The sequence below is a fragment of the Rhinopithecus roxellana genome, chromosome 13 (assembly GCF_007565055.1).
Source record: "Rhinopithecus roxellana isolate Shanxi Qingling chromosome 13, ASM756505v1, whole genome shotgun sequence".
Classification (NCBI taxonomy): domain Eukaryota; kingdom Metazoa; phylum Chordata; class Mammalia; order Primates; family Cercopithecidae; genus Rhinopithecus; species Rhinopithecus roxellana.
Window position 1 is genome coordinate 99,907,159 of NC_044561.1, and position 26,787 is coordinate 99,933,945.

Below are 26,787 nucleotides of genomic sequence, written 5' to 3' on the forward strand. Positions count from 1 at the left end.
CCTTGCTTTACTCAAGAGGTGTCGCTGAGGGGCTGCTCTGGGGGGCTGCTCTGCTTTCCTGTCCCCAACTTGTTCTGAGCTCAAGTCACCTCCATATTGGTGCTCCTGGTTCTCAGGCCTTTGGACTCAAACTGAATCACACCACTGGCTTTCCTGGTTCTCCAGCTTGCAGATGGCAGATCCTGGAACATTTTGGCCTCCATAATCATGTGAGCCAATTGCTATAATAAATATTTCTCTCTCCCTCTTTCTTCCTCTCTCTCTGCGTGTAAATATGGCTCCAATTATAAGAGCCCCAAACTGGAAAATAACCCTACGTTGCACTGGTGAGTAGAGAAACTGTGGTTCTCTCAAACCACGAAACACTATTCAGCAATACGAAGGAACAAACTATTGATATGCAAAATAGTGTAAATGAATCTCAAAAACATTGGAAAGAGGGAAGGAAGCCAGACACAGAAGAGTACATGCCACATAATTCCATTTATATGAGATTCTAGAACAGGCAAAATTTATCTATGGACAGAGAACAACAGATCAGTGGTTGTCTGGGGTTGAGAGTGGGGAAGTTTGGTTGCAAGGGCACAGGGCTCTTTCTGCGGGTGAGGGAATGTGTCTGTGTTATAGTGATGCTTATGCAGGTATATACACTTATCAAAATTCATCTTATTGGCCACTTAAAATAAGTGCATTTTATTATGTGTAAATTGCACCTTAATGAAGTTGATTTGAAAATCCAAAGTAGTAATAATAAGTAGTAATCTCATAGCTGGGCAGGTGTGGCGACTCACTCCTGTAATTCCAATGATTTGAGAAGCTGAGGCAGGAGGATCACTTAAGCTCAGGAGTTCTTTTTTATTTTTATTTTTTGAGACAGAGTTTCACTCTTGTTGCCCAGGCTGGGGTGCAATGGCACTATCTTGGCTCACTGCAACCTCCACCTTCTGAGTTCAAGCCTCCCGAGTAGCTGAAACTACAGGCGCTCACCACCATGCCTAACTAATTTTTGTATGTTTAGTAGAGATAGAGTTTCACCATGTTGGCCAGGCTGGTCTTAAACTCCTAATCTCAAGTGATCCGCCTGCGTCGGCCTCCCAAAATGCTGGGATTACAGACAAGAGCCACTGTGCCCGGCCAAGACCCAGAGTTTGAGACCAGCCTGGGAAACAAAGTGAGACCCCCTCTCTACAGAAAAACTAAAAATTTTAGCTGGGCCTGGTGCTGCGTGCCTGTAGTTCTAGCTACTCAGGAGGCTGAGGTGGGAGGATTCCTTGAGCCCAGGATTTAAGGCTGCAGTGAGGCATGATCAGGCCACTGCCCTCTAGTGTGGGTGACAGAGTGAGACCCTGTCTCTAAATAATACTCATAAGAACAACAAGAGCCCTCTAAATGCACTGATATCTAAGATGTATTAAGTGACCAAAAAAAAAAAAAACAAACAAAAACAAAAAATCAATGTGCGGAAAAATGTTAATAAGAGAAAAAAAAGTCTGTATTGTCTTGAGTATACACAAAAATAATCTAAAAGCCTATGAAAGAAACTAATCATATTAGTTTCCTGTTGGGGAGGAGAGCTGAGAGCACGAAGACTTTCCCTATGCTTTCTGTACTTTTTGATTTTGAGACATATGAACGTAGGTTTCTCTCACTGCTCGAACTAATCAGATCACTACATTCCAAATTCTCAAAAACAAATAGATTTGCTTAAAAGTAGGCCGGATGCGGTGTCTCACGCCTATAATCCCAGCACTTTGGGAGGCCGAAGCGGGCAGATCACCTGAGATCAGGAGTTTGAGACCAGCTTGACCAACATGGAGAAACCCCGTCTCTACTAAAAATACAAAATTAGCAGGGCGTGGTGGCAAATACATGTAATCCCAGCTACTTGGGAGGCTGAGGCAGAAGAGCCACTTGAACCCGGGAGGTGGAGGTTGCAGTGAGCCGAGATTGTGCCATTGCACTCCAGCCTGGGTAACAAGAGAGGAACTGTCACAGAAAAAAAAATTGCTTAAAAGTTAACATCTTGGACGGGCGCGGTGGCTCACACCTGTAATCCCAGCACTTTGGGAGGCTGGGGCGGGCGGATCACAAGGTCAGGAGATCAAGACCATCCTGGCTAACAGGGTGAATCCCCGTCTCTACTAAAAATACAAAAAAATTAGCCGGGGATGGCGGTGGCGGGCCCCTGTAGTCCCAGCTACTTGGGAGGCTGAGACAGGAGAATGGTGTGAACTCGGGAGGCGGAGCTTTCAGTGAGCCGGAGAATCGCTTGGACCAGGAAGTCAGAGATTGCAGTGAGCTGAGATCGTGCCACTGCACTCCAGCCTGGAGGCAGAGGGAGACTCCATCTCAAAAAAAAAAAAAAAAAAAAAAAAAAGTCAACATCTCATCCAAATTTACACCGAGTAGGAAAACAAAACTTTAAAACATGAAACAGGTGTTACTGAGGCCAAAAAGGTCTCCAAGGTCTGGGAGTCTGTAGCTTTATACAATTCTGTCATCTGGCCACCGCCAGGGACAAAGGGTTGTTCTGTCCGCTGCACCGCCTTTGCCCAGCAATGAAGCCCCCAAGACCTCCGTCTCTACTGGCTCCCTCCTCCCCGGGGTCAGCGGCTGGCGGCCACTGTGGTTCGGAGACAGCAACACTGACAGCCGCAGCCAGTGGCCTGGACCTTCCCATCCCTGGGGGCACCCAGCGCAGGTGGATGACCTGACTCAACCTCCACCAGGTTCTCCTCAGGGCAGGACGGGTAGCGAGGAGGGCACCGAGATTGGCCCCAGGAGACCACAGAAGATCGCGCTTCTAGGGCCGACTTCAGCAGCGACAGGCGGCCTTTGCCCATCGCCCCACCCCACCACGCCGCGGTCCTCATAGAACCTTCCCAGCGGTTCTCTACCCCTCACAGGAGTAGAGGCCCTTTGAGACCGACGGGGAGGGACGGCTCAGGCCGGTCACCCGAGGCCGCATGGATTCCCTTCTCCGCCCAGCTCCACCCCTCGAGGGGCCGCGGTCCTGGAGTGGCGTCCCGGCCCCCCCAGGGCGCACGCCGTCGGGGCCCCAGGCCAGGCTCCGAGCGGGGTTGGCGGGGAGGGGAGGCGGGAGCGAGGGCGGGCCGTAGCGGGTGGGGGCGGGAAGGTCGGAAGGCGGCGGCCTGGGGCTGCATGGGACGTGGGTCGGCCGCGATCCAGCCCGGGCGGAGCCGCAGCTGCGAGCCACAGCCTAGAGGCCGAGAAGCTCACAGCTATGGGCTGGAGACCCGGGAGAGCTCGGGGGTCCCCGTTCCTGCTGCTGCTACTGCTGCTGCTGCTCTGGCCAGTGCCGGGCGCCGGGGTGCTTCAAGGTGAGGACCCGGGCGGGGTGCGCCCTGAGGGGCAGGCGAGGCGAGGTGGTGGTGGTGGAGGGGATGGGTTCTGCTCAGAGCCGGGGTCAGCGCGCAGAGGGTCGCACAGCCCCGGGACCACACGGCCAGTAGGTCAGGGCGTGGGGACGGTTTGGGGGCGTCTCCGTGGGACCTGCCCAGGGACGCACAAGTGTACTTGGGCTGGCCTCGGGCCAGGACTTGCCCACACTGCCCGGCTGCCGCTCCTCTGGCAAAGCGGAGGGCGTGGCCCCCTCCCCCTCGGGGGCAGCCCAGCCCCCAGCCCCCAGCCCATAGCTCCCTCTGCCTGGATTCTCCCTCTCACAACCTCCCAACCCCCATCCGCCGGCCACCGTGTGACCAGCTCCTGCACCTCCACCCTTTAGGACTCAGCGGGGCTCCATCCTCCAGGAAGCCCCCATGCCCAAGAGTCCCCCAGAGTCCCTGCTTTGCTCTCAGGGTGCAGAACTAGCTGTGGCCTCTGCCCTGCTCACCCTTAGTCCCTCCTCCCAGGGCGGCAGGGCAGTGTGCATGTTGTTTATATTGTTGCCTTGTTTGGTGAGATAGAGAAGGGCCTCTCCAGACAGAAGGTGCCTGTTTAGTTGTGCTCTGGGAAGACGGCAGCACTGTCTCCTCAGCGTACTCCCTCCAAACAAAGATGTTAAGATGGGGCTGGTAACAACCTCTGCAAGCGGGTGGGAGGATTAGCCAGTACTGCACAGCAAGTGCCTGGCAGGGCACAGGGGGGGCAACCAAGGAGGAGGCATGCAGGGCTGGGCTGGGCTGTGCAGCCTGGGCCATGGCTTCCACAGCACTGTGTGGGGACCAAACAGGTACAGGGGTCTGCTCTGTTCTGGCCCCAGGGGAGGGTCCTAGGCGGTCCACTACTCCCTCCCCTCTGAGCCCTATCCTGGGGCCAGGGGAGGCGACGGGACCCCTGGTAGAGGGGGGCTCTATGTGCCCAATACCAACCTGGCTCCCTCGGGGTCCACTCCCATTCACCCAGTCACTGGAGCTCCAGCTCTGCCCCTCTCCCCCTCATTGGGGTCAGGGTGCCTGTGGCCAGCATGTGCGTGCAAGGCCATGTGGAGAGCACCCATACCCACACTGCACCCACACACCTGTGCCTGAGCCCACCCTACCTCCTCCCCAAACCCTTAGAGGCCTAGGAGCAGCAAAGCTTGGTTCTCTACTCTCAGTTAAGTGCTCTCTGGGCTGAGAGACCTCCTCTCCTTCTCCTTCCCCTCCCCCAGATCCACTCAGAGCCCTCCCTGCACTGGCCCCTCTAGCCTCCTTTCCAAGGTGGCAGACTCCTCTTGGTCCTCATTTGCCTGATGGCAACTCACTCATCCAATCAAGGAGTGCTTCTTGGAGGAAGGGTCTTTGATGCTTGGAGTCTGGGAGAGAAGGTGGAGGAGTAAAAAGAAGTTAGGGTGGCCTAGCAGGAGCTGAGTCACTTCCACAGGCAGCCATCAGCCCAGCAGGACTGAGGCCAGGGCTGCGTGGGGGCGGGGGTTGTCCGTTCTGGGAGCTGGGACTGGGTACCTAGGGAAGGAGGGCCGCTGCAGGCTCTGAGTGCCTGGGGCCTGGCTCCTGCAGGATGGGCCTGTGGGAGTGGTTGGGGCTGGTGGGGGGCTGGAAGCATTCCAGGGGAGCATTCCAGGCGCCCTCTGAGTAATGTTTGGCTCTGGGATTCCTCCTAGAGCCCCCTTAGGCACATCCTGCCAGGGAGCACCAAGGCTCGGTCCGGAAGCCTCCCCTCACCTTGAAGAGATGAGGAGGGGCCTTCTGGGCCAGGGTACCAAAACTCTGCCTGAGGACGGAGTCCCCGAGGGAGCTCCGGGCAAGGTGGGCCTCACAAGGCCACATCTGGCTGTTGTTTTTCTCAGATGATGAGGCTGCACAGGCGTGCTCTCTTCATAGATCTCTCACCCTGAAAGCATCCGCTGCCCATCTAAAAATACCCGAGGCTGCCTCCCTCTTCCCTTCCCCTTTGCACTGGCGGCCTTGGCTTCTTGTGATCACCGACCCCAAGCCTGCCCCTCTACCAAAGGTCAGGGGACTCCCGTGTCCCCAGCTGAGCTGTCCTTTCCCAGCCTTCTCTTTTCCTCCTCCTTGGTAGCTCCTCAGATCCAAGGATGCCCATGGGTGTCCCTCCTTCTCTAGGCTGAGCCCACGCATGTTGAAGATGGAGTCTGCCCCGAAAGGCCTCCAGTGCCTCCCTGGGGATGTCCTCTAACCCCCTCCCTCTGCTTTGTCCCATGCCCCTGTGTTCCTCAGGTCCCCCTCACCCTGTGCTCTGTCTTCACTCCAGGACATATCCCTGGGCAGCCAGTCACCCCCCACTGGGTCCTGGATGGACGACCCTGGCGCGCCGTCTGCCTGGAGGAGCTGGTCAGTGCCATGTCACCTCGTCCTCCACGGGGGCCCTGAAACTCCCATCCCTTTTGTCTCCTCCACATTACAGCTTCCAGTTTTGCTGGGGTCCCCAGAACCACCAAGTCACTGCTCCTGTAGGCCCCTCCCTGCCGAGTGGGCAGAAGAGGGCACTGGGGATTGGACATCTAGATCTCGTGAGTCCGTACACATGGAAGTCATTTCAGCTTTCTCCGCCCCACCTCCCCCTTTCCCTCCCGCCCTGGATGATCTGGGCCACCCCCACCCCCACCAGGCAGAAGTGGGTCCAGGGTTTGTGGGGCCTGAAGCTTTTCAGGAGCCTAAAAAACAAAAAAAAGCACCAAAAAGAAAACCTTTCGAAAGTTGACCAGAACATGTGACCCTGTGGACACACTGCTGTCCCTCTCAGGGCCCCACCACTGAGGGCCTGAACCTTCAGCCTCACTGGCTCCTGTGGAATCCACTTCTGGTGTGGGGGGGCAGTGGTCACTCTCCTGGTGCCCCCAGATGTGAGACCACGCTATGTGCTTCTGCAGGATGCTCTGCCCCAGCCTCCTCCCAATCCCGCCCTTCACAAGCTTCCAGAATAACCATGCCCCATCTGTTTGTACCGTAATATCTGTGCTACAAACTAAGAGGCCAGTACCCTTGATATGCCCATTTTACAGATGGGCAAACGGAATCCCAGACAATCCCAGGGAAATTGTCCGTGGTCACACAGCTCTTTAGGCTGGGAGCCTGAGACCCACTAAGGTCTGAACGATTTTAAACCATTGGCTACACCCCTGCCCCACTTAGAGAGCCCTCTTTGTTTGGAATTTTCAGCCCTACTGTCCAAACCCAGCAAGAGGGAAGGCAGGGGAGCATTATCATGAAGGCTGGGAGGCCCCCAGAGACCTAGCAGCTCCCAACCCAGGGCCCTCACTGGGATCCCCTAGGTCCACAAGGCCCCCATTGCACTGGTCAAGCACAGCACTGGTCTGAGCTTTGAGATTGCCCTCCCCATCCCCGGGAGGGGAAGGCTGGGCACACACTGGGGTCACTCTGCCTCTGGGCCTTCCTGTCTGTCTGGCATGGGCTGTGACCAAGAGAAGAGCTCCAAAGGGACCCTGCTCCCCATAACTGTGGGCCTTTGCCCCCAGGAAGCCTGCCAAGATGGTACAGAAGACAGAGTAGAGGTTGGGTATCCCCTCCAACAGGCAGGAAACACTCACATTTCAAGAAGCGGGGTATATATCAAGGGGCAGGGTACCAGGAGGGCAAGAGTAAAGACAGCAGGGGCTGCAGAGGAACGGGGACCTCGAGTATGGCCTTCCATCTGGGCCACCGCCTTTCTCCCACTGCAAACCTTTCCCCAATAAAGCAAGTGACATTCCAGCCACATGAGCTCATGTCAGAGGTCTTGTGGGGTCTGTGGCCAGGGAGGCAAGGGCCATCTGCTCCCCACTTGCAAAGGAAGAACTCGCTCCAAAGACTCTGAGACCCTTGGACAGGGCCCCAGCCCAGTGCATTTTTGGAGAAAAGGAGTCGGGCGTTAAACATTCCGAAGGCACAGCAGCCTCCCAGGAAGCTCCTGGGCCGGCTCCAACTCTGGGCCCCCAGCCAGGCTGAGTGGACAAGGGGAAAGTGGGGTGTTCCCACAGGGTGGGAGATGCCAAGAGGGTGGGGGAAGGAGAGAGGGCTGGCCGGCCAAGCCAGCCTCCTGACACCTAGCTGAGAGCCAGTGTGTTCTCTTGGCTGGAACGGCGTCCATGTTTAACTTCGTGGGTCCAGTGAAGCAGGTGTCGGAGCAGGGGGGACAGGGACTGCTGGAGGCCCAGGAAAACTTTGGAAGAGGGAGCAGTTTGCCAAAATTGGAAGTGGGGGAGTAAAGTTTGAATTCTATAGGGAATGAGCAGCAGCTTATTTGGAAACAAGCCTCAGGTAGCAGAGGCTGTGAGGAGGCCCTGGCCCTGGCTACCTGATGCCCCCACAATGTCCTCAGCACTCCTCTGTCTTCCCCTGCTTTTGATGCCCCTTCTGGGCATGAAAGAAGAGGGCGGGCCAGGCGAGGGGCACCTTTCTGGGACCTCAGGTCTCTAGGGAGGATATTGGCATGCCTGGCAGGCTGCACCAATGCCCTTCCAAGTGGCTGTTGTCAGGGCAGCAAACATTCTGAGCTTGGGAACATCTTTGTATGTTCTCACCTCCTCCACACCCTCCATAGTATGTGGGGGGTCCTGCTGACCCCCCAGCCCACGTTCTCCTCAAGAACTTCCTCCCCAGCCAGCTGCACAGGCCACCTGCTCTCTGACAGGCAGGAGGCCTGGAGGCCACCATCTCAGCCCCACACTCTTTCTTGCCCAGGTCTTGAAGCCAGACATGGGGTTGGTGGCCCTGGAGGCTGAAGGCCAGGAGCTCCTGCTTGAGCTGGAGAAGAACCAGTGAGTGCCAGGCTGGGGTAGGGCTGGGAGGAGGGGGTCAGTGTTGTGGGGCAGGGATTGACACGGATCTGTGCGGGTGGCTGGATGGGCAGAGGACCCCAGAGAGGGTGCAGATGACAGGGAGGGTCACGCAGGCCTGTGGCTGGCCCCCTGGAAGCTGAAGAGGACGGCTGAGGCTGTCAGCCCGGCTGTGGGGCACATCCATGCTCCCAACCCCAGGAGTGGCTTGTCAGCTCCTTGCTGGAGATGAGTGAGCACCATCTAGTGGACAGTTGCAAGATATGCTGAGTCTAAAGAAATCCTAGAGGGATCCCAAAGACAGGCCGGCACTCCAGGCTAAGTGAAGGGCAGGGACAAAGATGCGGTGGCTTTGGGAGGCCAAGGCAGGTGGCTCACCTGAGGTCAGGAGTTTGAGACCAGCCTGGCCAAAATGGTGAAACCCCGTCTCTACTAAAAATACAAAAAATTAACCGGGCGTGGTGGCGGCGCCTGTAATCCCAGCTACTTAGGGGACTGAGACAGGAGAATTGCTTGAACCCAGGAGCGAGAGGTTGTGGTGAGCCAAGATCACACCACTGCACACTCCAGCTTAGGCAGAGTGAGCCTCTGTCTCAAAAAAAGAAAAAAAGGAAAAGAAAAGAAAAGAAAAAAGAAGAAGATGCAGTGGCTACACTTGGGGGCAGCAGTTTGTCTGACTTGCCTGGAAGGTCTCCATCTACAGGGAGGGGAACAGGGGGAAAGAATTTGGGGAGTCCCAGGAGGGTCAGATCACAGAAAAGGCCATTTTGGTGCTCAGTGTCCTGGACCATCCAGAGCCAAAGATTTTGAGCTGGGGAAGGGACAGGCAGACCTGTACTCAGGAAGGTGCCTTGGGCTGGGTGGGGTGGCTGTCCCAGTTGGAGCACCGGCTCTTAAAACCACCCAGACTGTATTATCAATATATATTACCTACTGAGTGCTTGTATGACTGCAGGCACTGTTCTGAGCACTTGACATGTACTTTATTCTCCCTCGTGGAGTTGGATGGACTGGGAACAAACTCTAGTTCCACTATGCCCAACCATATTTTCCCTGGGGCCAACGTCCCTACCATTTCAATGGAGTGGTCACATCACCTACCTCCTAGGGTGGCGGGTGTGTGTGGAGCAAGGGTGGGGGGCAGAGCTGGGGCAGGTGGTGGAATGCCCGGGAGGTGGGAAGCAGCCATCATTAGGGGGTGGTCTGGAGGTAATGAGGCCAAGGTGAGGTTGGGGTAAAGGATTTTCTTTAAAGAAGAGATATTGACTTATGATTGATCCGTCCACATGGGAAAGATCCTGTTGAGATGAAGCCTGAAAATGAAATCATTACCGGAGTAGGGTGTGGAGAAAGCGGGGAGGGCGGAAGCAGCGTGGGCAGGTGGGGGTTCTGTTTTCTCTGGAGGCAGTGGGTGAGCTTCAATCACTGAAGGACAGATGGGAGGTATGTGGGGTCTAGAAGTCTGAGGAAAACATTTCAAGGATCTAGGGTAGGTGGGGGCAAGAGGATTGACCAGATGCCCAACAAAGGAGGGCAGCAGGCAGGGGAACCTGGGGAGGTTGCCGCATTTCCCTAACTCCAAGTCCCATTCCTCGGCAGTGTCTCCTGACTCCTCCCCTCCCGACCTGTGGATCCTGCTGCCTGCTGCAGGTCCCCTGGGAACCACAAACTCTTCCCCTATTCCCATTCCTCCTCCCTGGCATCCTCCCTGGCACTTCCCATACTCACACCTCCCACAACAAAACCATCACCAAGTCTTCCTCTACCCCAAGAGTTTCTGATCTGAACAAGTCACCATTGCTCCTGTCCCTTCCCTAAGACACACTGAGTGCCTCACTCATAAAGCTGCTCCATTAGCATTTAGGGAGGAAGGCTGGGAGACATCCTGGAGGCAGCAGGAAGAAGCCAAATTCAATGCTCCCTGTAACACCCCCTCTCAGCAGGCTGCTGGCCCCAGGATACATAGAAACCCACTACGGCCCAGATGGGCGGCCAGTGGTACTGGCCCCCAATCACAAGGTGAGATGCTTCCATGGGCTCTGGGATGCACCCCCAGAGGTACCCCCCACCATTCCTACCCCTACTCCTCCTTGCATTCTTAAGGGAAGGTTGGAGCCAGCCCCTACCACACCCTCCCTCTTGCCCCTCTTGCTCTAGCCCTGGCTGAGATGTGGGGCTGGCCCCTTCCTCCCTAGGATCATTGCTACTACCATGGGCGAGTAAGGGGCTTCCCCAACTCCTGGGTAGTCCTCTGCACCTGCTCTGGGATGAGGTGAGCTCTGGGAGAGGAGGCTGGGCCTGGGATGGGGAAAGAGCTCCCTCACACCCACTCCTACCTCTCTGCACCCTAGTGGCCTGATCACCCTCAGCAGCAATGCCAGCTATTATCTGCGACCCTGGCCACCCCGGGGCTCCAAGGACTTCTCAACCCACAAGATCTTCCGGATGGAGCAGCTGCTCACCTGGAAAGGAGCCTGTGGCCACAGAGATCCTGGGGACAAAGCGGGCATGGCCAGCCTTCCTGGGGCTCCCCAGAGCAGGGTCAGGGGCATCCAGGGGATGGGAGTGGGAATGCTGTATCTATAGCTCTCCAAATCAAAAGAGACAGGAATTCACAGGCCTTAAGTCCCAGTATTTTTATTGGAGTCTGAAGAAACAAGTTCCAGCAAACATGTTAAATTTCTTTCTGGGAGCTGGGGTTGGTGGTTAGGATTCAAGCCCAGCAGCTTCCACTCAGGGACCCCATTTGCCCCTCTGCAGGACAGGCGAGAAGCGCGCAGGACCTGGAGGTACCTGGAACTGTACATTGTGGCAGACCACACCCTGGTGAGGAGAGACCCCAGGGGTTGGCGGGGTCTGTGATGGGGCCAGCTCAGCACCTCAAGCCACCGGGATTTCTGCCTTCCCAGTTCTTGACCCAGCAGCGAAACTTGAACCACACCAAACAGCGTCTCCTGGAAGTCGCCAACTACGTGGACCAGGTTGGGGGCGGGGAGAGAGTGGTGATGCGGGTGGCGGCGGCAGGACAGGCAGGTGCTAGTGGGGTGCGGGGAAGAGAAAGGGCGCCCCCGTGAAGGAGCAGCGGCGCGGTGGGGCGCCCTGTCCTGGCTTCAGCTCCGCTTCGCTCTCAGCTTCTCAGGACTCTGGACATTCAGGTGGTGCTGACCGGTCTGGAAGTGTGGACCGAGCGGGACCTCAGCCGCGTCACGCAGGACGCCAACGCCACGCTCTGGGCCTTCCTGCAGTGGCGCCGGAGGCTGTGGGCGCAGCGGCCCCACGACTCCGCGCAGCTGCTCACGTGGGTGCCTCTGACCCGGACTCGGGTCCTGGGCGGGGCGGCCTCACCTCCCGGCCCTGCCCGGTCACTCCGCGTTCCGCCCCCAGGGGCCGCGCCTTCCAGGGCGCCACAGTGGGCCTGGCGCCCGTCGAGGGCATGTGCCGCGCTGAGAGCTCGGGAGGCGTGAGCACGGTGAGCCCCGCGGGCGGGGCGAGGGGAGACACGGTAGGCTCTACGGCCGCAGTGACCGCCCTCCCACGGTCCCCCAGGACCACTCGGAGCTCCCCATTGGCGCCGCAGCCACCATGGCCCATGAGATCGGCCACAGCCTCGGCCTCAGCCACGACCTCGACGGCTGCTGCGTGGAGGCTGCGGCGGAGTCCGGAGGCTGCGTCATGGCTGCGGCCACCGGGTACGCTCGTGGGGGGTCGGGGCTGCGGCGGGGCGGCTAGTCCTGAGGACTTCCTCCGCTGCGTTTCTTTGGTCGTCCCTCAGTTTCCTCTCCTGTAGAATGGGGATAATGATCATAGTGTCCGCTTCAGGGTGGTTTATGAGGCTTAAAGGGAAGAAGCTCAGGCAAAGTGGATTTTCAACGGTATGAAGATAATTTTCTGAGTAACCTGGCGAGGTTACGCCTTACACCCGGAGGCGCACCGTCGGGTCGCGATTCCACCTTGGGTCCCGGGCTGCCCACTCTTGGGGCCACACCGTCCTCCGTCCCGCTCGCTGTGTGACTTTGCGAGGGTCACTTCCCCTCTCTGGGCTCTGCCTCTAGAGGATTCGAGCCTCCCATCGCTCAGGCGTGTCTGCGCATCTGGCGGCTGTAGCCAAGCCCAGGGGTGGGTATCGGAGAAGCGCGGGGGTTGGGGGACTGTCTCTCCACTTTCAATGCCCTCCCCGTGCCAGTAGGCACCCGTTCCCGCGCGTGTTCAGCCCCTGCAGCCGCCGCCAGCTGCGCGCCTTCTTCCGCAAGGGGGGCGGCGCGTGCCTCTCTAATGCCCCGGACCCCGGACTCCCCGTGCTGCCCGCGCGCTGCGGGAACGGCTTCGTGGAGGCGGGCGAGGAGTGTGACTGCGGCTCTGGCCAGGTTAAATCGGCTCGTCCGGCCCCCACTCACCCTCTTGGCCCAGGTCTGGAGCGCTGCGCCCTCACCTGGTCACTTCTTGCCTTTCTCGTCCCAGGAGTGCCGCGACCTCTGCTGCTTTGCTCACAACTGCTCGCTGCGCCCGGGGGCCCAGTGCGCCCACGGGGACTGCTGCATGCACTGCCTGGTGAGGGCATGAAAGGGTCAGGGTGAGGGTTTCGGGCCGCTTGGGAGCCGGTTTGTTGGCCTTAGTTAATTGGTGCCCTCAGGTTCCCCCGTTGGGTGCTGGCGTGGGTCGGCCTGGCTCCCCCAGCTCTGAGCCACGCTCTCGACGTGGACTTCTCACTGCCCACGGCCTCTCTCTGCTTTCCCCACTACCCTTCACCTGCGCAGCTGAAGCCGGCTGGAGCGCTGTGCCGCCAGGCCATGGGCGACTGTGACCTCCCTGAGTTCTGCACGGGCATCTCCTCCCACTGTCCCCCAGACGTTTACCTACTGGACGGCTCACCCTGCGCCAGGGGCAGTGGCTACTGCTGGGATGGCGCATGTCCCACGCTGGAGCAGCAGTGCCAGCAGCTCTGGGGGCCTGGTGAGAGGACATGAGCACCCTTGCACCCTGCTCCCCATCCTCTGGTGGGGCCAGTTTTCTACTGTGGGGAAGATGGGCAGGGGAAACTGAGGCCCGATGAGCGCTGCCCCTCTCCGAGCTGCCCCCAGCCTAGCCCATTCTTCCTCAGGCTCCCATCCAGCCCCCGAGGCCTGTTTCCAGGTGGTGAACTCTGCGGGAGATGCCCATGGGAACTGCGGCCAGGACAGCAAGGGCCACTTCCTGCCCTGCGCAGGGAGGTAGGGAGTGGAGCTAAGTGGAGGGAGCAGAAGCTATGGAGTGGGTTTGGGGAACAGGGGTACTGCAGCTGTCGATTCCTCTCTGCTTCCTCCCCAGGGATGCCCTGTGTGGGAAGCTACAGTGCCAGGGCGGAAAGCCCAGCCTGCTCATACAGCACATGGTGCCAGTGGATTCCACCGTTCACCTAGATGGCCATGAAGTGACCTGTCGGGGAGCACTGGCACTCCCTGGTGCCCAGCTGGACCTGCTTGGCCTGGGCATGGTAGAACCAGGCACCCAGTGTGGACCTAGAATGGTGAGCTCTGCCCACCCGACCCTTCCTTGCCACTTGAATTCTGCAGGCCAGTGTCCCACTCACTGCCTGGTGCACCGCCCGTAGGTGTGCCAGAGTAGGCGCTGCGAGAACACCGCCTTCCAGGAGCTGCATCGCTGCCTGACTGCCTGCCACAGCCATGGGGTGAGAGCCTGAGGAGTCGGGGTGACCTTGGGGTTCTAATCCCACGTGACCCTCCTTCCCTTCTCTTCTCTGCAGGTTTGCAATAGCAACCATAACTGCCACTGTGCTCCAGGCTGGGCTCCACCCTTCTGTGACAACCCAGGCTTTGGTGGCAGCACGGACAGCGGCCCTGTGCAGCCTGAAAGTACACCAGTGGGGAGCATGTGGGCAGGAGCTGGGGTGGTGCACCTGCTCAGGACTCAGCCCCCCTTCCCCCGATCCCCGCAGACCGTGACACCTTCCTGCTGGCCATGCTCCTCAGCGTCCTGCTGCCTCTGCTCCCAGGGGCTGGCCTGGCCTGGTGTTGCTACCGACTCCCAGGAGCCCATCTGCAGCGATGCAGCTGGGGCTGCAGGAGGGACCCTGCGTGCAGTGGGTAGGCTCCAAGTGCCTGCTTCCCTGAGCCTACTTCTGCGGTTCACCTTCTCAGAGTTCTGCTGGGGCTGCAGGAGTTGGAGCAGGCCCTCAGCCTTGCCCCCAGGTGCAGAGAGCAGCCCCAGAGGCTGTGGAAAGAAGTAGCTTTGAACAGGAGGTTCCAGTGGCCTCCCAGTCAAGCAAGGGGGTGGATCCCTGCCCTACCACCAGCACCGCAAGGCGTGGCCCTCTACCTCCCAGTACAGCTCCTCTTGTTCACGCTCCTGCTTCTCCCACCAGCTGAATGCCTCACCCTTGACTTCGCCCTGTTTTCCCCGGCTCAGATTGCAGTCCCTGTACCATGCTGCCCCTGAAGGCCTGTCTAGCCTCTGTCTCATGAGTTTTCAGCCCTTTGCCACTTCCTCTGCCCAAATCGCCTCTATCGCCCCCTTGAAGTTCCCAAATGCTGGGCCCAGCACATCTTTTCACTCCATACCACTGGTCAGCCAAGGCGCTGGCTGCCCCTGTGCCAGGGCCCTGCCCTAACCCAGTTCTCTGTGACCTGGGTGGTGGTGGAGGGGGGAATCATATAATACTAAGCATGGCTGTCCTAGGACTCACCCTGCACCAGGGCCCTGGGCAGGGCAGGCACTCTGTGGCCATGTCTGACATAGCCTGGTCTTGGGAGTGCTCCAGGCAAGCCAAGGGAGATGGCAGGATTTGGGCCAGAGATGGGGGCAGAGGGCATAACAGGGACAGGGCACCACCTGGGCCCCAGGTAGCAGCTAAGAGGACCCTGACACAGTGAGTCGTGATTGAGGGTCTGTGGGCAGAGCAGCAAGGTGGCCAGAGCCTGGTGTGTCAGCATCGAGGGGGCGCTGCAGAGGGCGGCGGCTGCTTCTCATCCCCAGGCGGGGGGAGTCTTAGGGCAGGGGAGAGTGTTTGGAAGGAACATCACAGGAAATGACAAGACCCTGGGAGATGGGATGGGGACAGTCAAAGATGGCTTGGAATCATCAAGGGCAGCAGGGTACCCAGGGGCAAGGAGAGCGGACATAGCTGCCGAAGGGGCAGACGTCCAGGGTTCTTTGGAAGCTGAATGATGCCAACATCCAGAGAGTGCCAGGCTGCTGGGCGGTGCCAGAGCCTGGAGGAAATGTTAGGACTAGAGAGAGGAGGTGCCAGCCGAGGGCATGAGGCTCAAGTGGAGCCTGGATCACAAGGCTTCCCTGAAGAGGGAGCAGGAAGGGAGCTGAGCGGGTGACTTGGAGCAGACGGGCGCCCCCAAGAAGCTCAGTAAACGCAGAACTCCCTGGGCTGGACACCATGCTGTGGGGAGGCAATAACCCACTCAGGGTCACTGTGCCAACCTCCTGGACTCATAATCACATTGCTCAGGCCCAAGGATGGCCCACACAGGGACCACCCCCTGGGCGGCGTTCACCCCATGGAGTTGGGCCCCACAGCCACTGGACAGCCCTGGGCCCTGGGTGAGTGAGGCACCAGGGGGAGGTGGAGAGGGAAGGGAAGGGCTCATGCCTCCTGCCTCCTTCCAGATGGGCAGCACCCAGTCACCTTGAGTCCCCTGTGCCCTCCCCCAGCCCCAGGGTCTCCTGCTGACCATATTCACAGCATTCACCCTCCACCTTTGCTCCCAGGCCCCGAGAACTCTCATGAGCCCAGCAGCCACCCTGAGAAGCCTGTGGCCCGCAGTCCCGCCTGACCCCCAAGGTAGGCAGGGACCGGGATTCAAAGCCTCCCCCTCTCATCACCCACCCTCCCACCTCTCCCACCCCTCAGCTCGCTGCCCCCTAATCAGGTTTCTGGGCTCAGGTTATTATGGACATGAGTTTATGACCTCTTGGAGAAGCTGTTATCATGGAGACCAGGATGGTGGAAGCCCCTGAGCTGGGGAGGGAGAAGCTGTGGCTTTTCCTGGATCATTAATGGGTCCTCACTGAGTGAGGATGGGCTCCCTGTCACACAGCTTGCAGCCTGGGGCCCCAGTCCTTAGGGGACAATATATCCTCCTCATTCTCAGCAGATCAAGTCCAGATGCCAAGATCCTGCCTCTGGTGAGAGGTAGCTCCTGAAATGAACAGATTTAAAGACAGGTGGCCACTGACAGCCACTCCAGGAACTTGAACTCCAGGGGCAGAGCTAGTGAATCACTGGACTTCCAGCACCTTCAGGCAGCTTGGAAGTTTCTTCCCCGAGTAGAGCTTCGACCCACCCACTCCAGGAACCCAGAGCCACATTAGAAGCTCCTGAGGGCAAGGGGACACTGCTGGGCATACTCTCCAGCTCAATAATCCATCAGTCTCAGAAGCAAAGGTCACACAGCCCCTGACCTCCTTCACCAATGGAGGCTGGGTAGTGCTGGCCACCTGAAAGGAGCTCTGTCCTGGGAGCCCGGTGCATCTCCTACATGCAGTTTCCACAGACCCAGCTCTGTGGAGGGCATGACTGCTGGCCAGAAGCTAGAGGTCCTGGGGCCCTATGGTTTCACTGAGTTCCCACTGCCCTGGAGCCTGGCCCCTGCAAACAAACATAATTTTGGGGACCTTCCTTCCTGTTTCTTCCCACCTTGTCTTGTCCCTAGGTGGTTCCTCAGCCTCCACCCACAATCCCAGTGCTGCACCTGAGGTTCTGGAGCTCAGAGTCTGACAGCCTCTCCCCCATTCTGTGTATGGGAGGGGACAGAGGGAACCATTTAAGAAAAGATACCAAAGTAGAAGTCAGAAGAAAGACACGTTGGCTAAGCATGGTGGCTCATGCCTATGAGAGAATCCCAGAACTTTGGGAGGCCGAGGTAGGAGGATCACTAGAGACCAGGAGGTCCACACCAGCCGGGGCAACATAGCAAGACCCTGTATCTACAAAAAAAAAAAATTAACATTAACTGGGCGTGGTGGTGTGTACCTGTAGGCCTTGCTGCTCAGGAGGCTGAAGCAGGAGGATCACTTGAGCCTGAGTTCAACATTGCAGTGAGCTATGATGACACCACTGCACTCCAGCCTGGGTGACAGAGCAAGACCCTGTCTCTAAAATAAATTTTAGAAAGACATATTGCACTTGGACCTTGGTTAGTCTTTTCTATATGTAAATTCAACCCTACGGGGTGCCCTGAGGACCCACAGGGTGGTGGCTAGCAGGGTGGTGGCTGGCAGGCCAAGCCTAGATGGCAGCCAGGGTCTCAGGCATGTGTCTGGGCACAGGACGGTGTTGCCTAGTTTGAACACCCTCTTTGCTCTGTCACTCCTGCTTCCCTTGGGTGTTCACATTCTCCCATTGCTTCATGCAAGAGCTGCTGAGTGGCCTATATCAGCCAGCTTTTGCCACATTAACAAAACCATCCCAAAACTGAGTGCGGGGAGGCAACCTCAGCTCGGGCTCCACTCCACCAGTCCAAGGGGCCAGGGAGAGTGCTCTCTAAAGCCCCCTCCTGCCTCAGTTGTAGTTGTGAAATTTTAATTTATGAAGGTGACTGAATGATGACACAGAGCCCAATGCTGTTGAAAGAAGTTATTACTCAGTTTCCCACCCTGCAGGGCCACAGTGGGGATGCACTAGGTTTGGTCCAGGGACAGAATCAGGAGCGAGTGGAAGGCACAGGCCACAGCCCTCAGTGCTGTTTCCACTGGGGAGGCAAGGGGCTGGGGGAAGAGGGTAGGGTTGGCATTTTGAATCATTCTGGTAGGCTTTGGGGCGTGGGGTTGGGCCTAGTTGTCTGGGTTGGTACCTGGCCCTGAGCTGGTTTAAGACAGGGGAAATACTGGCCTGGTACATGGAGTTCCTTGAAGGGGGTGGTTGGTGTATGGACTCAAGATTGGTCGGTTTGCATATGAAAGGCATGAGTTGTTTCTGATCCCCAAGAATCAAGCAGTTTCTGTCCAGCCAACAAGTCCCCACCCCAAGATGTTAAACCATCATAAAATAGAGAATCTAAGGCCAGGCATGGTGGCTCACGCCTGTAATCCCAGCACTTTGGGAGGCCAAGGCGGGTGGATCATTTGAGGTCAGGGGTTCGAGACCAGCCTGGCCAATGTGGTGAAAACCCATCTCTACTAAAAATACAAAACTTAGCCTGTTGTGGTGGCCTGTGCCTATAATCCCAGCTACTCGGGAGGCTGAGGCAGGAGAATCGCTTGAACATGGGAGGTGGAGGTTGCAGTGAGCTGAGATCGCGCCACTGCACTCCAGCCTGGGTGACAAAAGCAAGACTCCGTCTCAAAAGAGAGAGAGAGAGAGAAAAAAGACAGAATCTAAAAAAACACATGAATATACCCCCCCCGCTCTTACCCTTCAGGAGGGGATGTCTAGACCCCATGGCACCCCAGCTACAAGGGGCCCTAGGGGAGGCCAACTCCGCCCTTTTGGCTATTCCCTAAGCGCCCCCTCCACCCCTTCCCCATTCAGAGGCGAACCCGGGGAGGCCAAGTGGGAAGGAAAGAGGGCTGTGGGAGGGGAGGTCCCAGTCTGGGGCAGAGGCCTGTCTGGAGCCCGAGATCACCTGGCTGTGCTGGAGAACTGGAAAACAAGCTCAGCGGAAGGGAGCGGGCATGGAGAAGTGACTGGGAAGCAGGAGGGCAGGCATGGACCCTGAGGCTGAGCAGGGGGTGCTGAGGGGCAGAGTGGACATCGAGCTGGGGGCAGTGAGCGAGCCCAGCTCAGCTGTGACGCCCTCTCCTGGTCACCCAACTATCAGCTGCTTGGGCTGCCCCGGGAGGGACTGGGCTTCCTCTGACACTCTGTGCGGCCATCTGTCACGCCTTCTTCTGTCCCGCCCCCTCCCTTGACTTGTGGCACCCACAGACAGGTGGGAGAGTGCACCTGCCCTGTGTGGTCAGAGCTTGGTCTTGAGTTTCCTTCCCTCATCCCTCTTTCCTGCCACACGCCAGAACACAAGAGGATGTGTCAGAGGCCTGTGAACTAGAGCAACTCCATCTTGAATAGAGGCTGAGTAAAATAAGGCTGAGACCTACTGGGCTGCGTTTCCAGACAGTTACAGCATTCTGCATCACAGGATGAGATAGGAGGTCAGCACAAGATACAAGTCATTAAAGACCTTGCTGATAAAACAGTTTGCAATAGGCCGGGCGCAGTGGCTCATGCCTGTAATCCCAACATTTAGGGAGGCTGAGGTGGGTGGATCACCTGAGGTCAGGTGTTTGAGACAAGCCTGGCTAACAAGGTGAAACCTCATCTCTACTAAAAGTACAAAAACTAGCCGGGCATGGTGATGTGCGCTTGTAGTCCCAGCTACTCGGGAGGCTGAGGCAGGAGAATCGCTTGAACCCAGGAGGTGGAGGTTGCAGTGAGCTGAGATCGTGTCACTGCACTCCAGCCTGGAACGAGACTCTGTCTCAAAAAACAAAACAAAGAAACAGAAAAACCAGGTTGCAGTAAAGAAGTTGGCTAAAACCCACCCAAACCAAGATGGCGAGGAGAGTGACCTCTGGTCGTCGCCACTGCTACAACTCCCACCAGCGCCATGACAGGCTACAGATGCCATGGCAGTATCAGGAAGTTACCCTACATGGTCTAAAAAGGGGAGACATGAACAACCCACCCCTGTTTAGCATATAATCAAGAAATAATCATAAAAATGGGCAACCAGCAGCCCTCAGGGCTGCTCTGTCTATGGAGCCATTCTTCTATTCTTTTACTTTCCTAATAAACTTGCTTTCACTTGACGGACTGATTTCGAACTCTTTCTTGCAGGAGATCCAAGAACTCTCTCCTGGGTTCTGAATCTGGACCCCTTTCCGGTAGCAGATGTTGTAGAGTGAAGCACAACTATTGCAGGGGGATCTTGGTTTACAGTTTGCTTCAGTGGCCGTGGTTAGCACAGTAGAAAGCACATCACAGTCCTCCAATTCATTAAAAAATTAGGAAGTGAACCACCACAAACCACAGACAGATGTACTGAGGCAGGATAGGTAGTCAAGAAAGTAACCACGTTCTAGGTGCGCAGCAGCAACTGTGGTGACCGTACAATCAAGCCTCAGCATTGGCACTGCAATTGAGCTCATTCAAGCAAAGCTATCTTCAGCAGGGACTCCCCGCCTCTAGACAGCAAGCGCATTTTTATTTTACTTGTCCTCAAACTGATCCTTTGCTCATTATAATAGTAAGAAACACACCCCTGTGTGGAGATTTAAGATGCTAATGAGGCCGAGCACAGTTGCTCATGTCTGTAATTCCAGCACTTTGGGCGGCTGAGGTGGGCGGATCACTCGAGGTTAGAAATTCGAGACCAGCCTGGCCAACATGGTGAAACCTCATATCTACAGGTGGCAGGCACCTGGAATCCCAGCTACTAGGGAGGCTGAGGCAGAAGAATTGCTTGAACCCAGGAGGTGGAGGTTGCAGTGAGCCAAGATTGTGCCACTGCACTCCAGCCTGAGTGACAGAGCAAGACATTTCAAAAAAAAAAAAAGTCAAGACAAACCATGGGGGGGCTTTTTTGGTCACTTTAAAAATCTCGGCCAGGCGCGGTGGCTCAAGCCTGTAATCCCAGCACTTTGGGAGGCCAAGGTGGGTGGATCACGAGGTCAGGAGATCGAGACCATCCTGGCTAACACAGTGAAACCCCGTCTCTACTAAAAATACGATAAACTAGCCGGGCGCGGTGGCGGGCACCTGTAGTCCCAGCTACTCGGGAGGCTGAGGCAGGAGAATGGAGTGAACCCGGGAGGCGGAGCTTGCAGTGAGCCGAGATCGCGCCACTGCACTCCAGCCTGGGCAACACAGCGAGACTCTGCCTTAAAAAAAAAAAAAAAGAAAAAGAAAAAAAAATCTCAGTATTGAGACTTTATTTGAGACAGGGCCTTACTCTGTTGCTCAGGTTGGATGAGATTTTTAACCTCAATATTTACTTATAGAATAACTTTTTGGTTAGTCAAAACAACGCTGTGTCTCATTCTGATCAGAATAAAACATCAGACAACTCAAGAGAAACATTCTACAAAATAACTGGCCAGGATTCTTCAAAAGCGTCACGGATAAGGATAAGGAAAGATGAAGGAACTCCCAGACTGAGGAGACTAAGGAGACAACTATGACATGGGATCCTAGAATGGATCTTGGAACAGAAAAAGGGCATTAGTGGAAAAATGGGAAATGCAAAATGGTCTACAGTTTTGTTAATAGGACTGTACACAGGTTAGTTTCCTAGCTGTAATGATTGGACTATGATTAAGTAAGATGTACCATTAAGGGAAGCTGGGTGAAGGGTGTAAGGAAAATGCTTATATTTTCCAACTTTTCTGCAAGTCTAAAATTAGTCAACAATAAGAAGTTTAAAATAGGCCAGGCATGGTGGCTCACACCTGTCACCCTAGCACTTTGAGAGGCCGAGGTGGGAGGATCGTTTGAGCCCAGGAGTTCAAGACCAGCCTGGGCAATACCATGAGACCCCTACTCTATTCAAAAAAAATTTTAAGTTTAAAATAAAATTATATAAAAAAGGAAGAGAAAAATGCTGTTTCATAGTGTTCCTAATTTAGCATGGGAGGGACCAGGTCTCCCTGGGTGGTTGTCTGTGTGTTGCTGGGTGTGCGTGGTGGGACTAGTGTGTTGGGGTCCATCTAGGCACATTCAGGTGCGGAATCCCGTGGCTCCCAGGTTTACCTGAAGGTGCAGCCTGGGGTGGAGACTTAGTGAGGGCGGGGAGTTGTCGCAGCAAAGGCTCCTCCCAGGGGTATCAGCGCAGACAGCTGGGTTTTCACTGTGCTCCTGCTCCAGAGGCACTAGGAAGGTGGCGCCTATCAGACTAGGGCTCTGCCAGCCATCCTTCTCTGTTCAAGGTCAAGCATGGTCTGCTGCCTGGGGCTTGTGCTGCTGCTGCTGTTACTGGGTGAGCACCCCTGTCTCCTCTGGACCCCGAACCCTGGCTTCTCTGTCCCTGCTCCTCAGTGACAAGGTGGGAGGGCAAGAGATTCCAGAAAAAGCTGAACCACAAGAAGGGTTGCCAGCGAGAGGCCTGTGCGCAGGGCTTGGGGACACCTGGCAATCGACCCCACTATGTGCTGAGCACCTCGCCTCCCAGCCCAGTCAAGCCACCACCGCGACCCCTGTCCCGAGTCCAGCCTTGGCACCCCTGCCCCAGGAACTTTTGCCGATTGTCTGCCATCTCCCAACTCTCTCACCCTCCCTCAGCCCCAGCCCTCCTACTCACTGCACAGATTCCTTGCTGTGAATCTTCGGTGTCGTTCATCTGTTGTTACACCTTCTAGGACGGCTCCTTCTCTGCGTGGATGTCTCAGAGGGAGGGGTCACTTTACTGAGTGTAGTGTGAAAAGTGGAATCTGGTAAAGGTTTAAGGTGGAGATTTTGCATCTGAGATGAGCTGCTATGAGGGTGGAGACGGGGTAAGGGTGTTCTGGGCAAGGGTGACAAGTAAGCAACAGGCAGAGGTGGGTTCAAACTCTTAGGTCACACGAGGTGCTGGTGTGTGCAGCCGAGACCTGGGGATGTGCCTGGCAAGGCTGTGAGAGGAGGGCAAAGTGTGCCCTTTGAGGAGGGGAGGAAGGGAGACCCCGCTGCCATCTATCGCCGCTACTCAGGGACCATTCTAAGCCCTCGACCTATGTTCATCCTTCCTGCAGAGGCCGGTGCTGAAATCACAGCAGGAATCACTCTCACCATGCGGTCCAATCCACGGCCTGAAAGACAACGGCCATTGCCAGAGAGGCACCCTGCTCCCAGCCTTGGGGTGGGAGATCACCCCCTAACCCCTGTGCACAAACACACAGGGAGATGGATGAGGGGCCAGGCTGTGCACATCCACTCAGGCTGGGCACCAGAAAGGCTTCTAGTCTGAATGAGGTGCTCCAGACTGGAGAACTTGTGGAGGCTGGGGGGGATTCGATTAGCCTGGTTTTGGTGACTCAAGTTCTGGGAAGGGGCTGCCAAGTCCCAACTTACAGTTACCCTGGATGGGGCAGGATGACCTCGACTCAAGGGAGCATCAGGAAGGAGGAGCACGAGGTCAGGAAAGAGGGAGAAACAGAAACCAATAGACCTACCCAAAGTGTCTCCATGGTGGGGGATAAGGGACGAGGTGGAGGGGTAGAAGAGGAAAGGTATGGTGTCCCAGCCTGTCATTAAGAGACTAGGAGCAGCCACTGTCTTCTAAGCCATCTCTGGTTTTCAAGTCTCTATTGGCCAGATCCCCAGAAAGCCTTATTGTTCCCCCGTCAGGTAGTGCCCGTGAGTGTGGGAGGAGCCCCTGGACCCGTCTTTGGACCTGTGAGGCCGTTCTGGGAATGGTGGTGATGCCTGGGAAGGAGGGGCCTAAGCTTCTGGGGAAGGCCTCAGCCTTGATGCTCCCTCTCCATCCCTGACGTGTTGCAGGGCCCTCCAGAGCCCGACGCTCCCCATCCCCACGATGGAGAGCCTATCAATGACAGTCGGCCCCGCTTCTGGGCCACACTCTGTGCCTTCTCGGGTTTTCAGTGTCCCCCACCTTCCAGGGGCGTGGACGGGCTGGGTGAAGTGTGCACTCGGGACGCACGGAGACCTGCAGCCTGCCCGCTCCTTTCCCAGGGTCGGTGAGCTCGGCCGGAGGGAACCGATGTGTGGACGCGGCCGAAGCCTGCACGGCGGACGCGCAGTGCCAGCGGCTGCGCTCGGAGTACGTGGCGCAGTGCCTGAGCCGGGCCGCGCAGGGGGGCTGTCCCCGCGCCCGTTGCCGCCGCGCCCTGCGCCGCTTCTTCGCCCGCGGGCCGCCCGCGCTCACCCACGCACTGCTCTTCTGCCCGTGCGCGGGCTCCGCGTGCGCCGAGCGCCGGCGACAGACCTTCGTGCCCTCCTGCGCCTTTTCGGGGCCCGGCCCCGCACCGCCCTCCTGCCTTGAGCCCTTGAACTTCTGCGAGCGCAGCCGGGTCTGCAGGTGCGCGCGGGCGGAGGCGGGGCAGTGACGAGGGTGGGGGCGGAGCCTCTCTCCGGCTCACCGCCCTCCCGCCGCGCAGGCCGCGCCTCCTGGCCTTTCAGGCCTCATGCACTCCCGCGCCCAGCGCCCCCGACGGCTGCCTGCGGGACCAGCGCGCCCACTGCCTGCGCGCCTACGCGGGCCTCGTGGGTACGCGCGGCTGGGATCTGGGCGTGGGTGGGGCTCTCCAGGGGATATCTCCGCCTGGGTGGGCCGATGACCTCGCCCTCGGGGTCCCCGCAGGCACCGCCGTCACCCCCAACTACGTGGACAACGTGAGCGCGCGCGTGGCGCCCTGGTGCGACTGCGGAGCCAGCGGGAACCGGCGTGAGGACTGCGAAGCCTTCCGGGGGCTCTTTACAAGGAACAGCTGCTTGGGTGAGGGGCCCGGGCGGGGGTGGAGGGCGAGTTGGGGCGTCGCTTACTGCCCCCTCCCAAGCCACCTGGCCGGGAGCCATTTTAGAGGGGAGAATGGAAGACTGTACAGTTAAGTCACTCTGTCACAACTGTCCTTATTATTTTGTTATTCCTCACCACGCACCTTCCGTCCCAAGGAGCCAGGCTTTGCAGCAGTAGTTCTCTCATTTTGTCCCCTGTGCTGGGCCCTGTGCTAGGGTTTCCCAGCCAAGCCCACCCTGGACCCCTCCCTTCATAGATGGTGCCATTCAGGCCTTTGCCAGAGGGTGGCCCCCAGTCCTGCTGGACCAGCTGAACCCCCAGGGGGACCCAGAGCACAGCCTCCTGCAGGTAGGTGCAGGGAGGGGAGGGTGAGCTGGCACCTCCCCCACTGTCACCTTCCCCACTGTCACCTTCACACCTTTCCGTGTCGGGTGGATCTGGGTGGAGGCATGAAGGGCTTGGGGTCGGGGTGCAGGCAGAGGGCAGAGCCAGGCTTTTACCTCAAGTCTGCACTTGGCTCCCACCCCCAAGGTGTCCTCCGCAGTCAGGGCCCTGGAGGGACGCTCTCTGCTCTCCACACTTCCTGTCCTGGCTCTCCAGGCCCTGCTCTGACTAGGACAGCGACCTTGGACAGCACAGCTAGCTACCCCATCCTGCCTGCCTGGGCTGCCTCTCTGGCCTGCTGGCCCCTCGAAAAGGGACTGGCTTATCCCCCAAGCCGGCCCTGGTGCTCTCACCCCGCTGCCCTTGGTAGGTCTGGATACCCTGTGTGCCATCCCCTGGGGCGAGGGATGTAGGCTGGGGCCTGACTGCAAAGCCCCCGGTATCCCTGTCAGGAGGCATCTTGGTTGTAGCTCCCTTTATCCACAGACCTTGAAACCACTGGCGTCTCTCACAAGGTTGGGTCAGGAGAGGGTCACTTTTGTAGCTGAGACCTCCCTGGAGCCCCAGATCCCCTAGAGAAGGTCAGAGACCATTCAAAAATCCCAGAATTCTAGGAAATTATATCAGCCTCCCAAGCAGATAACCCCTTAAGGAATCCATCGGACAAGACCCCTTCTAACACTGCATCCTCCCAGCTGGGCATTACCCACCATTGTAGCCACCTGTGCACCGTGACCATGCTGGCAGAGTCTTCCCTATTCCCCATATGCTGCTTGATGGGCCCCACCTTGTGCCCTGCCTGGCATTGGCCCTGTGGCCATCTTCCCCCTGGTTTCCTGCAGCTGTAGGAATAACATGCAGTGCTTATTAAACCTATGTGTGCTGAGACTGACCTTGCTTTTATGTGATCTGTGTCCTGGAGCCTGGGGACCAGGGTCTGCCGCCGGATGTATCCCTGCTGGCCTGTGTGACCTCCAGTGGCCTCAGAACCTTTCTGGGCCCCATCACCTCACCTAAGGAGGCTGGAATGAACCAGCTCCTCGTGGCAGGGATTTTCATTGATTTTGTCTCTTCTTCCCTTCTCCCCTCAGGTAATGAAACTGCATTTCCCAGCCTCCCTTGCGGCTGGGGGTGGCTGTGTCACACACACTGCCCAGTGTGGACCCAGCAGATGCTAAGAGCATTGGTGGTTTTTGGTCTGTTTGTTTTTGAGACAGGGTCTCACTCGGTCACCAGGTGGGAGTGCAGTGGCATGATCACAGTCCACTGCAGCCTTGAACCTCTGGGGTGAAGCGATCCTCCCGCCTCCTGCCTGCCTCCTTCCTCCAAAGCATGGAGACTCCTGACGAGGAAAGGGTTCCTGTGTCTCTAGCAGCTCCTTCTCAGTCTGCTTGAGGTTTGGCAGGAGGTTGAAGTGGAGATTGTGGGGGCCTTGCTCAGAGTCCTCTCTGGGCCAGTGCAGCGCATCCCTCAGCCACTGGGAATGGTGGCTGGTAACACAGCTCAGAGCTGCCCCCTTCTGTAGGGAATTGCACTCCCAGAAATGCCTGTCTGCTTTTACTGTGCTCCCAGAGGCAACTGCAGCCAGTGACTGCCTCAAGGGACAATGCTGTGTGCTGTTCCTGCTCCAGAGCCCCTGTGGGGTCAAGCTGAGGCTAGACTCCAGCTGGGACCCCTACCTGGCTCAGCTCCTGCCCCTGCCCTACTCCTACTACTCTCCTCACTGGCAGGTTCCCCCACAAGGCATTCCCTCCATAAACCATGGCATTTGAGAACTCCTGTCTTGAGCTTGGCTTCTAGAGATCCTGACCT

The 26,787-nt window shown here is 57.4% G+C and overlaps 2 protein-coding genes across 25 annotated transcripts; both read left to right on the plus strand.

The window, feature by feature from the left end:
• The first annotated feature begins 3,121 nt into the window (after positions 1–3,121).
• Positions 3,122–17,326, plus strand: ADAM33 (ADAM metallopeptidase domain 33). Of its 24 annotated transcripts, none has more exons than XM_030915716.1 (22): positions 3,128–3,341; positions 5,674–5,753; positions 8,103–8,179; positions 10,138–10,216; positions 10,393–10,469; positions 10,549–10,738; positions 10,958–11,023; positions 11,107–11,178; positions 11,329–11,495; positions 11,582–11,666; positions 11,744–11,886; positions 12,384–12,561; positions 12,656–12,745; positions 12,952–13,147; positions 13,296–13,404; positions 13,502–13,700; positions 13,785–13,862; positions 13,938–14,046; positions 14,130–14,277; positions 15,654–15,745; positions 15,914–15,986; positions 16,300–17,324. In XM_030915716.1, the coding sequence occupies exons 1-21, from the start codon at positions 3,245–3,247 to the stop codon at positions 15,976–15,978; spliced, it is 2,397 nt and encodes a 798-aa protein (XP_030771576.1). In that variant the 5' UTR covers positions 3,128–3,244; the 3' UTR covers positions 15,979–15,986; positions 16,300–17,324. The 24 variants fall into 24 exon arrangements, 18 of the variants coding, with proteins under 18 accessions (XP_030771581.1, XP_030771576.1, XP_010377267.2 ...); XM_010378965.2 differs by having other exon boundaries at positions 16,297–17,321; XM_030915715.1 differs by having other exon boundaries at positions 12,381–12,561; positions 16,858–17,119.
• A 4,747-nt stretch (positions 17,327–22,073) lies between these two features.
• GFRA4 (GDNF family receptor alpha 4) lies at positions 22,074–25,918 on the plus strand. The gene is made up of 6 exons (XM_030915308.1): positions 22,074–22,116; positions 23,808–24,153; positions 24,233–24,342; positions 24,436–24,570; positions 24,848–24,939; positions 25,123–25,918. The coding sequence occupies exons 1-6, from the start codon at positions 22,074–22,076 to the stop codon at positions 25,201–25,203; spliced, it is 807 nt and encodes a 268-aa protein (XP_030771168.1). The 3' UTR covers positions 25,204–25,918.
• The last annotated feature ends 869 nt before the right edge of the window (positions 25,919–26,787 follow it).